This window comes from Microcaecilia unicolor, chromosome 2 (assembly GCF_901765095.1).
Source record: "Microcaecilia unicolor chromosome 2, aMicUni1.1, whole genome shotgun sequence".
NCBI lineage: Eukaryota > Metazoa > Chordata > Amphibia > Gymnophiona > Siphonopidae > Microcaecilia > Microcaecilia unicolor.
This window is the reverse complement of record NC_044032.1, coordinates 612,130,860-612,149,087: the sequence shown is the minus strand read 5'-3', so window position 1 is coordinate 612,149,087 and position 18,228 is coordinate 612,130,860. Positions and strand designations below refer to the sequence as shown.

The 18,228-nt window shown below is 42.4% G+C and overlaps 1 protein-coding gene across 1 annotated transcript in view; it reads left to right on the top strand.

Annotated features, from left to right (window-relative positions):
• The window catches only part of MND1 (meiotic nuclear divisions 1), a 163,665-nt gene that overhangs the window by 131,967 nt on the left and 13,470 nt on the right, over positions 1-18,228 (top strand). Inside the window, exon 7 of the mRNA XM_030192692.1 lies at positions 2,351-2,395. Coding sequence (XP_030048552.1) covers positions 2,351-2,395 — 45 coding nt within the window. The remainder of the gene's footprint in view (positions 1-2,350; positions 2,396-18,228) is intronic.

The following is an 18,228-nucleotide window of genomic DNA, read 5'->3' as shown; positions in this document are numbered from 1 at the left end:
TACTGGGCTTGATTGACCTTCGGTCTGTCCCAGTATGGCAATAGATGAGGATATCTTTGAATATGGTAAAACACAGGTGATTATTTCTTGTGACTCTTTCCAATTATATTGTAGTAACAAATCATGTTGAACATACCTAGCTCTCAAGTAGGTTCTTCTAATTACACCCGAAGTATCACCTCTGTCCAACAAATGCTGTTTTCTGGAAGTTTGATATTTGAAATCGGCGAGGAACAAGTTCTTCGTATTCGAAGGAATTGGCTGACAGGGAGACTGGTCTGTCTTTTAGTCTGCGAGGATAGAAACTATGATATTGCAATAAGTTATTACGATCAGTAGTCTTTCCATAAAGTGTCATAATCGAGCTACCTCCAAATTTGTCAAGTAAAACATCCAAAAAATTGATTGATTTATGACAATGTATCATAACAAACTGGAGGTTATGATTAAGCTGATTCAACCATTGTAGAAAATCAAACAAATCAGATTCCATACTCATCCAGATAAAAGACATCATCTAAAAATCTCCTCTAACTCATAATGAATAGAAATTAAACAGATCCATAAAGTTGTTCATCTAAAGTAGCTATGTGAGTTCTGGCATAGCTTGGAAGCATTGAGACAAGCAGACTCCAGAGCCAGAGTAGTAGGAGTGTTGTACTCCAGGCAGCCTGCAGCTAAAAGGAGGGGTGGGAGAGAGAACCTAGAGTGAAGCAGAGAACAATCACTCCTCTAAATGCAGCCCCTCTTTTCCTGTGCTCCTTCTGCTGGCCTACCCCTTCCTTCTGCGCCGCACTTCCACTTTTTTTTTTGTTTGTTTGCAGATTAAACCCTGAAAACTACAAATTCTTCACATGAGATCTAAAATCCTGTATTTAGTGAATAAGGCTAGGCACCTTGTTTCGTAGCAATGGAATGATTATAGAAAAAAAACGATCATTCTCATGGGTTTCTCAGTTCTAACTTCTCCCGCTTTAGAGAGTTCTAAAAGCTCACCATTTTAGGAGCATAATGTATCAGAGTGGGTATAGACCACAACTTATTCGATAAATATTCAGGCCCCCCCATAGTGTGCAAAATATTTATAAGCTGTGGTCATAGCTTTAAATTTAAGCTTTATATGGGACTTCTTGCATCATTCTAGAGTTGGCAGGGGGTCTACCTGGAACTTTAATGACAAACACCTATAGTATGTTATACTATAAGTAGCTAGCCAGCATGTGAACATGTTCAGAGGTAGATTAACAGATGGCCAGGATTGTTGCCATCTAGATAACCATGGGTTGTATGTGTTTAAAGCAAGAGTCAACAATGAACAGGCATGTTACTGGCATCCCAGAAGTCTAAGGAGATATGGAATTCTATTATCTTGACCACAGCTCTCAGGGTATAAATTTCCCAATAATGTATTTATTATTATTAGGATTTATTTACCGCCTTTTTGAAGGAATTCACTCAAGGCAGTGTATAGCAAGAATAAGTCAAACATAAGCAATAAACAATTACAGCAGTAAAAATATTCAAACAACAATACAAAGTATGGCATAATATGCTACATTATAATGCCTGCCAACACAGGACTTCCAGTTTGAAGATAGTGGACTGAGACGGAGGTCAGAGAGGCTCCTGCTCCTCTTTACTTATCCTGCTAACTGATCAGCGTTACTCCTGTAATTCATAAATATAACTATACTGCTCATCTTCTCCCCGCTTGACACCTACCTTCAAAGAAGGATTCAGTTGCTCGGATGGCATCCAAACAGGCAAGAACCGATTGCCAGAAATACCGTGTTGTGCACCAGCATTTCAGTCGCTGCCCGCTGGGACTGTGTGGGCGGCTGAAATTGTAACAGAGGTCGGTGCGGCACTTGAGGCTTTTGTACCCTAAGCAGCAAAAATTGAAACAAACCTCATATGTTGTGATGTAAATACTAACTAAACAAAAAGGATATGAAGCAACTTCTGAAGGTTAAGTCTGACTGACAGCTGGAAGATATCCTTAGCACAGTGTAGTTGGGTGTAGTTGAGTAGACTGGGTGTGGCAAATGGTTGTTATCTGCCAGCTTGTTCTATATTTTTCATTAAGTTGACCACCAATTTTCATCAGTGGATGAACAGTGGAGCCACCAGTCTTCAGTAGAATTCCTTGTTCTTCACAGAGCTCTACTATTCTTGGTTGATTTTATTTGTACCTTGTGTGTTAGTGCATGGTATGACAAATAAAAACACAAATATTTAATAGAATTAGTTTTATTTGAAAACAACAGTTTTACACTAACTCTTTACCTTAAGCAGCTGTCTTCAGCCTGTGTTTGTTATATCTTATAACATTTACATTGGTCTTTTCCAGGTCAAGTAAGCAAAATAGCCAAAGAAGCAGCAAACAGATGGACTGGTGTGTATGCATTTACAGTTTATAACACAGCCTCTAAATTGCATCACTTTCTTTTTTTTTTTTTTTTTTTTGTCCTAGATCTAAAAGATCTGGCAAAGTGAAGTCTTTGTGAATGTTTTACCTGTATATGTTTTACTCATTATAAGTTATGTGTTTATATTTAATATGTTTATGACATAAAACTAATAATCTGATCAGAGTTGCGTGCAGATAGTGGTTTTAGTTCAGTTTCCAAAGCTGCTTGTTAATGCCAACAGGCTTCTCTATTGGACTTTCATAGATGCTCCTGAATGCTTTCCAGGACATGGATTGGAGTTTACATTCAATCATTTTTTTTAAACTTTAATTCCTTATTCAATTTCAGTGGAATACAATGGGTGAATAGTTCAGATGACAGTGATACAAAATGCTCACCCCAAATCCACATTTCCCTTCTCTCCCACCCCACCCACATACAAACAGAGTAAATAGAAAGCAATACTAAAAGGCCCAGCTTTTATAGTACACAACAGTGGCAGCATCCGGTATGATGATAAACTGTGCTGTTGTAAATCATAATTTCATAGGAAATAATACACAACCTGATCATATAGAGGGGTTTTAACCCAGTAAGTTCTATTGTACTGCGGTTATTCTTCCTGATAAACAATAATCTATTCACCTATAACTCAGAAACATGGTCAAAACTGCACAACATTCCACACCTTGGTGTATTTATGCCCACGGCCACGAATTTCTAAAGTTAGCTTGTCATACAGTTGGAGTTACCTTACAATCCCTTGCTACAGGGCCAACGGTGGGCCTGATTCATCTTTCCATGATCTCACAATTCTCATTTTGCAGCCAGTATGAGCAGATGAAATACCATTTTGGGTGGCCCAGCATCAATGGACCAATTTGGCAACCAACCTAACAGGCATTCTTGTTTGTTCAAAGTCCAATCCTCACCAGTCCAAGCTCTTATTTTGCTGCATACCACTCGCCAATACTTGCGGATTCTAGGGCAGTCCCACCATAAATGTTCAAATGTACCTTTCTGTCCACATTGTTTCCAGCATAGACCTTACCACTCTCTCCTACTTTCTCCTCCCTTATAGAGGCCCAATAAGTTCTTTGTATTATTTGGTAATGTAATTGATTATAATTAGTAACAGTAGTACATTTATGGGCATATTGATGAATACAGACTCAATCATCATCACTCAGAAGATTGCCCAACTACTCCTCCCAATCTTTCTTTATAGAGGATTGGGTAATAGGGTACAGTTTGTCTAGTGATGCATATACCTTAGAAAGTAACTTCTTGCGTTGAGGTGATTTGAACAGTCTCAATTCTACTCTGTTGGATCCCTTTGCAAATTATCTCTAGCATGTTTGCTCAATAGAAAATCCTTGCCCTGAAAGCATTGATAAAATGGAATCTTCCACTGCAGGATTTCTTGTAACTGATTTAGGAATAGCATGGAACCATTTATTTATTTATTTATTTATTTTTGTTACATTTGTACCCTGCGCTTTCCCACTCATGGCAGGCTCAATTTGGCTTACATGGGGCAATGGAGGGTTAAGTGACTTGCCCAGAGTCACAAGGAGCTGCCTGTGCCTGAAGTGGGAATCAAACTCAGTTCCTCAGTTCCCCAGGACCAAAGTCCACCACCCTACCCACTAGGCCACTCCTCCACCATGGGGCATCAGGTCTTTACAGAGTTTGAAATAGAGAGCTAAACGGGAACAGGGTTAGCGGGAATCACACAGTTACCGTGGGAATAGACCCAGGTCTGCAGGGATCCCACAGGGATAGACCAGGGTCCAAAAGTAATCTTATGAGGATGGATCCGGATCCTATGGGGATCTGCAGAAGTCTTGCAAGGCTATCTCTTGAAGTCTCGGCAGCCATTTAAAAAAAAACGGCAGCAGCAAGAGGATTATCAGCAGAGGACAGGAAAGAGTGGGGATCATTCCTGCCTATAAGAGACCACTAGACCACCAGGATGTACTGTGGTACATTCAGGGAGGGCACCCAAGGCTGGAAGGGAGGGGAGGTGGATGGATGGATGGAGTCGTGTATGGGGGAGGGCGTGGGTAGGAGGGAGCGAAAGGGCTATAAAAAGGAGGGAAGGAGATGAAAACAGTTTTGGTAAGAGGGACGTACCTGGAGGGGGGAAGGGAAAAGGGGAAATATAGCACATGGGTTAGAAGGGGATGGAGAGGAGAGCGGGACATGATGCTCATGGATGCGAGGAAAAGGAAAGGAGGACATGCTGCTCATGGATGTTTGCTTTTTTGGAAGTGTGCATCTTTAAAAATTTTTTATTTAGCAGAGTAGGAAGAAAGTGCATTTATGTTTTATCAGTATTTTCACCGCTTATAAAATCTGGTTTTCCTAATTGGGTGGGGGGGGGGGGGGGGGGGGGGTCAAGGTGACTGTGCAGCGAGGTGCTATGCAGTGCGGCGGGGGCAGGACTGGGTGGGCCAGGGGTGGGGATGGAGGAGATTACTTGTGTTACATAGTAAACATAGTAGATGACGGCAGAAAAAGACCTACATGGTCCATCCAGTCTGCCCAACAAGATAAACTCATATGTGTATACCTTACCTTGATTTGTACTTGCCTTTTTCAGGACACAGACCGTACAAGTCTGCCCAGCAGTATTTCCCACCTCCCAACCACCAGTCCCGCCTCCCATCACCAGCTCTGGCACGGACCGTATAAGTCTGCCCTCCGCTATCCTCGCCTCCCAACCACCAACCTCTCTTCCCCCACCTGCTCTGCCACCCAATTTCAGCTAAGCTTCTGAGAATCCATTCTTGCTGCACAGGATTCCTTTATGCATATCCCACGCATGTTTGAATTCCGTTACCGTTTTCATCTCCACCACCTCCTGCGGGAGGGCATTCCAAGCATCCACCACCCTCTCTGTGAAAAAATACTTCCTGACATCTTTTTTTGAGTCTGCCCCCCTTCAATCTCATTTCATGTCCTCTCGTTCTACCGCCTTCCCATCTCCGGAAAAGATTTTTTTGCGGATTAATACCTTTCAAGTATTTGAACGTCTGTATCATATCACCCCTGTTCCTCCTTTCCTCCAAGGTATACATGTTCAGGTCAGCAAGTCTTTGGTCATACGTGTTGCGGACAAGTTAGTATTTTGTCCCCCTGCAACTCTCTAGTTTGAAACCTGCCTCTCTAGTCTTTCTCTAAGAGAAGTAAAATACTTTATGCACCATGGATGATAGTCCTTAAGCACACTGAATAGGTGCATTCTACCTGCCACCTGATCAGCTCTTTTCAACTGGTCCCAAGTGTCCCATGGATGTTGAAGGAACATGTGCTCACTGATCTTGTAATCTTTGTTGCTCAGGTCTCTACTCTGTACTCTACTGAAGTCAAATATAGAGTAGAGATGTTTACAGTGTTTCTCCAGTTGAACCCATTGTATTGAGGGGCATTCTACGTAGTGGTCTCTTACAACCTTTATTATGGCAGCTTGGTAGTACCACTTGAGGTTAGGAACCCCCAAATCACCTGATAATTTATGCTGTTGTAATGTGGTCCACCGAATCTTGGGCCTTTTCTTCCCCACACAAAGCCTTTCAATAGTTTGTCCCACTGCTGGAATTGCATAGATGGAATAGTTAGCGGTAATTGCGCAAATAAGAATAAAAATTTGGGGAGGATAATTATCTGAAGGGTTTCTTTTCTTCCCCACCATGTTAATGTAAGAGTTTGCCACCAGTCTAAGTCTGCTTGGATTTGTTTAGTAAGTTTGTCATAATTAAGATGGAACAAGTCTTGGTGTTTTCAAAGATGGTGATACCTAAGTATCTGAACCCACTATTCACTACTCTAAAGAGAAATGTAGGGAAATCTATAGTTTTAATATTAAAAAGTAAGGCTTCAATTTTGTCAATATTAACTTTAAAGCCAGATAGCTGGCCAAATTGTGACAAATCAAACAATATAAAAGATAGCGACTTCTGCAGGTTAGACATAAAAATAAGTGTCATCTGCTACAATAGAATGTTATGATGTCTTCCCTGAACATCTATAGGGGCTATATGACCCAAGGATCTAATTCCAGTAGACAAGGGTTCTATTGCAATAGCAAGTAAGAGTGGGGACATGGGACGACCTTGCTTAGTTCCTCTGGTAAGTGGGAATTCTTCGGATTTACAACCATTAACCAGGATAACTTTTGGGTTCTGCATAAAGGGATTTTGTCCACATACCAAAATTCCCTCCCAATCCCATTTGATTCGGCTGGGAACACATCACTTTCAGTACCACGTGTTGCCTTTTGGTCTTGCGTCAGCTCCCAGGGTCTTCACCGAGTGTCTAGCGGTAGTTGCGGCATCACTACGTAGACTGGGAGTCCATGTGTTCCCCTATCTCGCTGATTGGCTGGTAAAGAACATCTCAGAGGACGGAGCTTGGGAATCCATGCAGATGACTGTTCGGGTATTAGAGCTACTAGAATTCATTTTAAACTACCCCACCTTCACCCTGTTCAACGATTTGAGTTCATATGAGCCCTGCTCGATAGGCAGATGGTTCGAGCCTACCTTCCGGAGACACGATTGGACAATATTGTCTCTTTAGCATCCAAGATTCGTACCTCTCAGCGGGTCACAACTCGGCAGATGTTGAGATTGTTGGGCCACATGGCTTCCACAGTGTACGTTACACCCATGGCACGTCTTCACGTGAGAACAGCTCAATGGACCCTGGCTCCTCAGTGGTATTGACCCACGGGGAGTCTAGAAGATGTCATCCTAATGTCCCCAGTATCAACTTCCTCTTTATGGGATGATTTACCCATCCCTCATTCCAGGTTGCCAACGTACATGAGCTTCCTACCTTTCATTTTAGGTAATAGTGTTTCAAAATAAACCCATCACCTACCATTATCACATATTTCCTGTACTTTGTTTTCCCCAACATAAGAACTTCCGGGCCTTCCGCATTCCCCTACCCCCACCCCACCTGCCCCCCCTTTCCCCAACTTTCCCTCCATTCTTAAACACAACCTCCTGCATCCCCCCTGTCCCCCTCCTTCACCATCCCAATGTACTTTACTTCCCATTAGTCAATAAGTAACCTGAAAGGCCAAAGCCTCAAATATGTCACAATGACACCACAACCAGTCTTGAGAGTCTCACAATATAAGTCTTTCAAATCATCGGTGCTGAATGCATTGCATTTACCGGTTTGAGCTGGGAACCCGGAGTGTTACCATCTCCTCCCTCTCTCACTTCAGTGTCTGAATCTGTTCCAGTAGGGAATATTTAGGATCCATCCTCTTCCTCCATTGTATCATCCAACTAAGAAACTGTATCCAAGGAGAGGAGAGCAGGAGTTCTTTCCCCCAGTCTGCTGAAGGGTAGCTTTCAAAATTGAAAACTTATCTTTAACAACTTGATGCTTTACAGTAGGGTCAAAGCCTTTTGCTTAGCTCTTAAAACTGGTAGTGTGGGAGAACTCAGATTATTTTTGGTTTTGAGCTGCATTTTTTAAAATTTTCACAGGTATTGACGCAGTTGGTGTCCAAATTGGTTCCTTGCTTTAAGTTTTTGTATAATTTAGCAACTTAATAAAACTTTCAATTTCTGGAATCGATTGAAATAATCTGCATTTCCCTTATTGAAATATTACAAGTTTGGCAGGGTGCCATACTGCAGCTTGAATTGCGTTTGCCACCAGTGCTTGCTTATATTCCCAAAGGTTTTTCCATTTCCGCATAATCTCCACACTCAAATCAGGAAAAATCTGGTTATTCCAATTTTCAAATTTACAGGTTCTGAGCTGCCTGGCCATTTTAAAAACATAATCCGCTTTGGTGGAAGGTTGGGATTGGGCCACGGGCGCAGTTCAGGGTGGACCCTCAATCTCATATCGGAGTTGCTGGTGATGCTGGAATGCATGTACTCAGTATTTTATAGTTGAACTGCTCGGACTGACAGCCTTCCATTCCTTCAGGTATTCCATAAAATCTAAAGCTTGACTGTCTATTCCAGTCTTCCAAGTCCTCAGCCTTGGACATCATCAGCTCCAACTGTTTATGACATGCAATGATTTGCTCCATGTCCTTTGGCCCACTTCCACCGTGTGCATTTCTAGTTGTTTTATTTTTTCTGTAAGAGAATCCAACTTTAATTCTAACTTGGTCACCACCATGTCAGCAATCTCCATCTTAGTTGATCTCAATTTTTGAAGAACCAAGTGCAAGTACGTCCTTTGATTTTTTTTTTTTTTTCTGGGTCCAGAGAGGTCTGCAAGTTTCCTGGGGAAGCACTTCCGGTGATACTCTTTCCAACTAGAGCACCATTCTTCAGGGTCTTGCTTGTTTACATTTCTCTAATTGTAGGAGTTCTCTTCGTTTTAAGCACCTGTGCCAGTCTAGTAGGTCCCAAGAAAGTGCCTTACACTTCCAGCCTTTTTCCAGTACCGTCAGGTGGCAGCAGCACTAAGAACAAAGGGAATACAACAGAGGGGTTATGGAATGATCTTACACTTGTCCAAAGTGCTCCCTGTTCCACGCACAGGGCCTAAGAGACGGGCAGATTTACAGAGTGTAAATGTGTGGATGAGGCAATGGTGCAGGGAGGAAGGTTTTAGATTTGTAAGGAACTGGGCAACATTCTGGGGAAGGGGGAGCCTATTCCGGAATGATGGGCTCCACCTTAACCAGGGTGGGACCAGGCTGCTGGCATTGGCTTTTAAAAAGGAGATAGAGCAGCTTTTAAACTAGAACCTTGGGGAAAGGCCAACAGTTGTTCAAAAACACATGGTTCAAAGATATCACCAAAAGGGAAGATAGTATATCCTGACAGCAAGGTTGCAATAGAGACCGTAGTAGACCAGTGTCTTTAAATAAAAATCAGACAAAAGATTGTGAATTAACACTGTAAACTGCTGAGCAAAATGTAAAAAGGAACAACAAACATAGTTTTAAATCTCTATATGCGAATGCCAGAAGCCTAAGAAATAAGATGGGAAAGTTAGAATATATTGCACTATATGAAAAACTAGATACAATAGGCGTCTCTGAGACTTGGTGGAAGGAGGATAACCAGTGGGACACTTTCATACCAGGGTACAAATTATATCATAGTGATAGGGTGGATCGACTTGGTGGAGGGGTAGCTTTTTATGTTAAGGAGGGCCTTGAATCACATAGATTGAAAATTCTACAGGAAACAAAACACATCTTAGCATCCCTATGGATTGAAATTCCATGTGTAAAGGGGAAGAGTGGCCTAGTGGTTAGGGTGGTGGACTTTGGTCCTGAGGAACTGAGTTCGATTCCCACTTCAGGCACAGGCAGCTCCTTGTGACTCTGGGCAAGTCACTTAACCCTCCATTGCCCCATGTAAGCCGCATTGAGCCTGCCATGAGTGGGAAAGCGCGGGGTACAAATGTAACAAAAACAAAAGGATAGTGTGATAGGAGTGTACTATTGTCCACCTGGCTAGGATGAACAGACGGATGTAGAAATGTTACCAGAAATTAGGGAGGCTATCAAACTGGGGAACATAATAATAATGGGTGATTTCAACTACCCCGATTTGACTGGGTAAATGTAATATCAGGGCATGCTAGGGAGGTAAAATACCTTGATGAAATCAAGGACGGCTTTATGGAGCAGCTGGTACAGGAGCCAACAATAGGAAGGAAAATTCTAGACCTAGTCCTTAGTGGAGCACATGATCTGGTGCAGGAGATAATGGTGCTGGGGCCGCTTGATAACAGTGATCATAATATGATCAGATTTGATATCGGCTTTGGAGTAAGTACACACAGGAGATCCAATACATTAGCATCTTACTTTCAAAAAGGAGACTATGATAAAATGAGAAGAACAGTGGAAAAAAAATCTTAGAGGAGCAGCTGCAAAGGTCAAAAATTTAAATTAGGCGTGGATGCTGTTCAAAAATACTATCCTGGAAGCCCAGGCCAAATATATTCTGTGTATTAAAAAAGGAGGAAGGAAGACCAAACGACAGCTGGCATGGTTAAAAAGTGAGGTGAAGGAAGCTATTAGAGCTAAAAGAGAATCCTTCAGAAAATGCAAGAAGGATCTGACTGAAATAATAAGAAACACCATAAAGAATGGCAAATCAAATGCAAAGCGCAGATAAGGAAGGCAAAGAGGGACTTTGAAAAAATATTGCATTGGAGGCAAAAACACATAGTAAACATTTTTTTAGATATATTAAAAGCAAGAAGCCGGCAAAAGAATCAGTTGGACTGCTAGATGACCAAGGGATAACAGGGGCACTCAGGGAAGACAAAGCCATAGCGAAGAGATTAAATGAATTCTTTGCTTCAGTCTTCACCAAGGAAGATTTAGGAGAGATACCAGTACCAGAAATTGTATTCAAATCTGATGAGTCAGAGAAACTGAAATCTATTTAAACCTGGAGGATGTAATGGAGGAAGTTGACAAACTGAAGAGTAGCAAATCGCCTGGACCAGATAGTATTCATCCCAGAGTATTGATAGAATAGAAAAATGGACTTGCAGAACTATTGTTAGTAATATGTAATTTATCTTTAAAATCAAGCATGGTTCCCGGAAGATTGGAGGGTGGCCAATGTAACGCCGATTTAAAATATATATATATATAAACCCGGTGAGCCTGACGTCAGTGCCTGGCAAAACGGTAGAGACTATTATAAAGAACAAAATTACAGAGCATATTCAAAAGCATGGATTAATGAGACAAAGCCAACATGGATTTAGTGAAGGGAAATTTTGCCTCACCGATCTATTACATTTCTTTGAAGGGGTGAACAAACATGTGGATAAAGGTGAGCCAGTCAATATTATGTATCTAGAATTTCAAAAGGCATTTGACAAAATGCTTCATGAAAGACTCCAGTGGAAATTGGAGAGTCAATGGATAGGAGGTAGTGTTCTATTGTGGATTAAAAACTAGTTAACTACTACTACTACTACTTAGCATTTCTATAGCACTACAAGGCGTGCGCAGCGCTGCACAAACATAGAAGAAAGACAGTCCCTGCTCAAAGAGCTTACAATCTAATAGACAAAAAATAAAGTAATCAAATCAATTAATGTGAACGGGAAGGAAAAGAGGGAGGGTAGGTGGAGGCGAGTGGTTACAAGTGATTACGAGTCAAAAGCAATGTTAAAGAGGTGGGCTTTCAGTCTAGATTTAAAGGTGGCCAAAGATGGGGCAAGACGTAGGGGCTCAGGAAGTTTATTCAAGGCGTAGGGTGCAGCGAGACAGAAGGCGCGAAGTCTGGAGTTGGCAGTAGTGGAGAAGGGAACAGATAAGAAGGATTTATCCATGGAGCGGAGTGCACGGGAAGGGGTGTAGGGAAGGATGAGTGTGGAGAGATACTGGGGAGCAGCAGAGTGAGTACATTTATAGGTTAGTAGAAGAAGTTTGAACAGGATGCGAAAACGGATAGGGAGCCAGTGAAGCGACTTGAGGAGAGGGGTAGTATGAGTAAAGCGACCCTGGCAGAAGACGAGACGGGCAGCAGAGTTTTGAACCGACTGGAGAGGGGAGAGGTGACTAGTGGGAGGCCAGCAAGAAGCAGATTGCAGTAGTCTAAACGAGAGGTGACAAGGGTGTGGATGAGGGTTTTGGTAGAGTGCTCGGAAAGAAAGGGGCGGATTTTACGGATGTTGTAAAGAAAGAAACGACAGGTCTTGGCAATCTGCTGGATATGAGCAGAGAAGGAGAGAGAAGAGTCAAAGATGACCCCAAGGTTTCGAGCTGAGGAGACAGGGAGAATGAGAGAGCCATCAACAGAAATAGAAAATGGGGGGAGCAGGGAGGTGGGTTTGGGGGGATAGTTAAAAGATAGAAAACAGAGAGTAGGTTTAAATGGTCAGTATTCTCCGTGGAGAAGGATAGATAGTAGGATTCCCCAAGGGTCTGTGCAGGGACCACTGCTTTTTAACATATTTATAAATGATCTGGAGATGGGCGTAACTAGTGAGGTAATTAAATTTGGTGGCGACACAAAATTGTTCAAAGTTGTTAAACCGCAAGAAGATTGTGAAACATTACAGGAGGACCTTACGAGACTGGGAGACTGGGCATCCAAATGGCAGATGATGTTTAATGTGAGCAAGTGCAAAGTGATGCATGTGGGAAAGAGGAACCCGAACTATAGCTACGTAATGCAAGGTTCCACGTTAGGAGTCACCGACCCGGAAAGGGATCTAGGCATCATCGTTGATGATCCGTTGAAACCCTCTTCTCGGTATGTGGTGGTGGCCAGGAAAGCAAATAGAATGTTAGATATTATTAGGAAAGGTATGGAAAACAAAACTAAGGACATTATAATGCCTTTCTATCGCTCCATGGTGCGACCACACTTCGAATATTTTGTTCAATTCTGGTCACCGCATCTCAAAAAAGATATAGTGGAATTAGAAAAGGTACAGAGAAGGGCAACAAAAATGATAAAGGGGATGGGACAGCTTCCCTATGAGGAATGGCTAAAGCGGTTAGGGCTCTTCAGCATGGAGAAAAGACGGGTGAGGGGAGATATGATAGAGATCTATAAAATGAGTGAAGTGGAATGGGTAGACGTGAATCGCTTGTTTACTCTTTCCAAAAATACTAGGACTAGGGGGCATGCAGTGAAGCTACAAAGTAGTAAATTTAAAATGAATCTGTGAAAATATTTCTTCACTCAACGTGTACTTAAACTCTGGAATTCGTTGCCAGAGAATGTATTAAAAGCAGTTAGCTTAGCGGGGTCTAAAAAAGGTTTAGATAACTTCCTAAAAGAAAAGTCCATAAGCCATTATTAAAATGCACTTGGGGAAAATCCACTGCTTTTTTCTAGTACTGTATTGCACTTTTTTGGGATCTTTCCAGGTACTTGTAACCTGGATTGGCCACTGTTGGAAACAGGATGCTGGGCTTGATAGACCCTATGTCTGTCCCACTATGGCATCACTTATGTAGTTATGAGTTTACATTCAATCTTGATCAGGTCGAGGATTGTTCAGACTGAGACTGATGCAGGCTGGCTTTGGAATTAAGTGTCAGGGACTTGTTGTTTGCAGGTTATCATAAATGCTTCAAGCTCATCATCAGCCTGAAAAAGACAGTGGTCATATACCAGCCAGCTTCAATTTAAAGCCCTATATCGAGTCTAATGTTTTTATTGAGGACACTTAACTGACTGCAGCTGAGAAATTCTATTATCGTGGAAGTATCTTTTCTAATTTCGCCTTTGTTGACTGTGAAATTATACAACACAGTGCCAAAACAAGTTCCTCCTTTGGCAGACTCCTCCATCATCTATAGAATTAGAAAAGTGTAAGATGGACCACTAGGATCAAAGTGTACCAAGACAATAATATGTCCATTTTCAGGGGATAGATCATAGAAGTCTGCCTGGCATATACCCTACCTCCCAACTACTGCAGTTACCATTGAAGTCCTCTCCAGCCCATCCTGATTGTCTTGCCATATATGGGGCACAGACCTTAGAAGTTTGTCCAGCAGTGGCCTTACTTCTGTATTGTTGGAGTTGCTGTCTAAGCTCCACTCCTGTCCATATCTTCAAACACAAGAATGAGAGAAAAACAGTGAGCTCTTTAGGTTCAACAACTGCAAGTTGTTTAAGCTTAATCATCTGTAGTCTAATTTTCATAGGTCAAGGATTGGTCTTGTATCACACTAACAGATTCTTATATAAACTAAGTCAAAGGGAGTTATCCACTTTAACAGAAGCGTCAGCACTTTTGATATAAACTTGATATATACAAATGGGAGCAAATTTATATCTATAATCATTCACACACCTGGAAAATACTTAGAAATATGTACATATATACCTAATATCCAGGAAACCACAGAAAATATAAAATTAAAGTGCTCAGAAATAAATAAGTGCCCCAAAGAGATTGTCAAATCACATATGAGCACCTTTATCTCAATCATTGCACAATATTATGCAAGATAATATATTCACCATCAAGAGAAAATAGATGCAATGCTTAGCTTGCAGACAGTGGAAGAAGCATAACTAGATGAGATGACAAGGTGCTCAATGTGGAAATACCCCAACAAAGATCCATGTTTCACCAGAATAAATAGCTTCATCAATAGACCTGATGAAGCTGTGATATCCAGCTCTTATGTGCTCTATTACTAGATACCTGTACACACATGGAATATTAGATTTGTGTGTTTAGAGAATAGGATGGTCACTGTGCAGTAATATCCTCTGATTGTGGAAATATCATTGACCTGTGCCAGATGATTTACTTGTTAATCAGTAGGTAATTTCTGGGGCTGTGGTATAAAAATGTAGAAGACCATCTAATAATCTTTCAGCCAGTAAAGTTTGAGTTGCAGTCTAGGGGTTGACCTTAGAAGATAAGAGAAATAAAATGGCTTCGTTTTCAAAATATATTGAAATCAACAAATATTTGAATCACTTTTTAAGAATGTTATTAGTTTTTTTTTACAGGCTTCCTAAGTTAATTGATTTTAATTTAGCTTTGTCAAGCATACAAATGATATACAAAGAGATACGTCAATAAATTAAATCTAAAACTTCACCTAATAAAAACACAAAACAAGAAATGACATCAGCCAAGAGTGATGTCAACTTAACCAGGGAGCTCCAGGAGGGCTTGTAAATAAGAACATAAGAATAGCCATATTGGGTCAGACCAATGGTCAATCTAGCCCAGTATCCTGCTTCCAACAGTGGCCAATCCAGGTCACAAGTACCTGGCAGAAACCCAAATAATAGCAACATTCCATGATGCCAATCCCAGGGCAAACAGAAACAGTAGCAATTCACCCAGTTTTAAAAAATGGAACATGCCTACAAGATGATTGACTAATAAAGTCAATAAGAAAGAAGCTGGAGCCCTTTGAGTCATCCTATGATGCCGCAGAGGAGTGCAAGTCAGACAGGCAAGTTCATGGAAGTATGGTGAGCTCAAATGGAAGTGTGGCAGCCTCTGATGCAGAATGAGATGGACAGAGAATTTCAGGAAAGGTGGGTAGAGATTTATTTATTTATTTTATTATAAAACTTCTATTCCATATTATCCGCAATTCTAAGCAGATTACAATAAGGACATTCATAATAAAACAAAAAAACATAATACAATATACAAACAATGTAGGGAAAAAATCACAAGAATGTGCTAGGGCAATATACAATTCCTTGTAGCTCACTTTGTACATCTAAAGACAGATTCTCAAGATGATCTGATTACCAAAGTTGAGTTGAAAAAGAGGCTGACAGAGTTTAAAACTGAGTATTGTCTCAGTAAAGGTAAGAAATGCTAGCAGAAATCTGGAAACATTTGTCTTAGCTAGAAGGCAGAATGGAGGAGCTAGAATACAAGCAAGATCAGCAAGAAGTGGTAAATGACTTAACAGCACTTGAGGGAACTGGGCAAGAGTTTATTTGCTGGATTGAGAAGATGGAGGATTTAGAAAACAAGGCTCAGTGAAACAATGTAAAAATGCTGGAGGAGGGCCTGATGGACTTTGCTCTGGTGAGACAAATATGTATAAACATTCTGGTTGAGGGATGAAAATCAAGAGCTGGCCAGCATAAAGGTAGAATGGGCCCACAGGAGCAAGGGGCTGAGAAGAGCCTCTGGGCATGTCTGCATAATTTTGCAGTGAAGGAGGCAGTCATGTGGAGAGTGATGCAATCAGGCTTAGTACCATTGGCAAATCCCAAAGTGGAATTTTTTACTGTCTCATCAGCAACTCTGCAGCACTGGAGGGTGATACATCAGCACTGGAAGCATCGACCTCAGTGGCTGACAAGACTGCATCCATTGGGAGTGCATCGGCATCAAGGAGGTCTCCACCTCTCTCAATAACAGGCGCTGAGAGTAGGCCCCAGGACTGGTCAGCATTGGACCCGATACCAAGGGCATATATTGTTTATTGGCTTTAACTAGACCGTATCTTGTTGCAGTGCAAATCAGAACAGTTTACAATATAATAAGGAACAATATTACTGTGCATCGGGGAAGCCCAAGAAGCATAAGCATCAGTCCTCCTTCACGCATGGTGCCAGGTGTGCTGGGACATTGGCATCACCGGTACCCGGGAAGCACCACTGGAATGAGTGCTCCACCTCCTTGGAAGAGGTGCCGGTGTTCAAGTCTCCTAGCAGATAGGTCCCTGCTGTCGATACAACACCTTCTCAAGCTGCCTCTCTTCCGCTCCCCCCTCCCCCCACCTTTGCCAATGCCTTCCTTCGATAAGCAGTTCCAAGTCACATTCAGACAGGAGCTGGTGCAGATGCTGCAGTTGCAAACTGCTGAGGCATCAAGGGCATTTGTGCCAACTACAGATCAAACCCAGGTTCTACTTTAGGCTCCTTCCATACCGATGCAGAGATCCTCAACGTTGCACCTCCAAGGGTGTCTACCTCAACGCATACAGTACCACACTCGTTGGGGGAGTAAACCTCCCCAGAGTCAGAGAGTGAGGCTCTACTTCAGCGCTTCTTGGGGTGTGGACATTGATCCTGAATGGGACTGCTTATGGGATTCAGAGGCGGACCCACATTAATTTTCAGAGGAGGTGTCTTACGTTGTGATCCCTCCCCACTTCAAGAAAGACGTAACTCTCCACCAGAGGGTCTCTCTTTCACCAGTTTTATCAGGGAGATGGCTTCTGCCATCCTATTTATGTTAGAAATGGAGGAAGAGCCCAGGATGGAGATGTTCATTGTTCTGGACTACAAGTCTCCTCCTAAGGAAGGGATCATTGTACCATTGCTCCCTATCCTTAAGGATTCACTGATGAAGAACTGGGAATCTCCCCTGTCGTGCAGGATGCACTTAAGAAGGTGAATATGCAGTACTGTATCCAAAAGGCTCCCGGGTTTGAGAGGGCTCAGCTGCAACACCATTCTCTGGTGGTCTAATCCGCTCTCAAATGAGCTAAGAGCTCCAGGACTAATGCCTCGGCACCCCCAGGTAGAGAGGCAAGGACATTAGACTCATTTGGGAAGAAAGCTTTTCAGACCTGGATGCTCGTTTCTCGCATCCAGTCCTATCAGCTATACACAAGCCTTTGCTTTTCAGTCTTGCGAATTCTCTTCCACAGGAGCAGGCCACACAGCTTTGCCAGTTGGCCACTAAGCAGCTGGAGTATAAGAAATATCTGGCCAGAGGTACGCACAACTCTTTTTGATATAGCATCCAGACTCTCTGCTATGAGTATGGTGATTCGCAGACTCTCATGGCTGCATACTAGAACTAGTGGTTCAGGAGAGGTTGGCGGACGTTCCTCGCTGGGGTGACAACTTGTTTAGAGATAATGTGGAAGAGGTTACCAACCTCATAAAGAAACCATACAGACACCATCCAGCTGCATCCTCTTCCTCACTGAGGTTTCTGAGTGAGCCTAAACAACAAGCCTACTATTCTCAAAGGCGTAGGTTTCCACCACCTTCCTGCTATGCCCAGCAGCCCCAGGCCCAACAGTCTCAGCCATGTTAACCCGGTCCTCAGAAACCCCTGCCGGCACCCCAGTCAAAGCAAGAGATGAGCTTTTGACTGGCACCCAGGGAGCATAGCTGCACTCAAAGTAACTGTCTTGGATGGCCTATCAGTAGAGGGGAGGCTGAATGTTTTCCATCACGAGGCCTTTTGTAACCTCTGACCGGTGGGTTCTTCAAATAGTCTGCCTCAGTTATGCTCTGCATTGGCGTCAAAGCCCACCAGATTGCCCACTGAAAGCGTTGTCACTCAACACAAGCAGGTACTTGTAGAGGAACCCTCTACCCTTCTATAGGCCAATTTAGGCAAACCCGTGACACCAGGGGATGAAGGGAAGGGATTT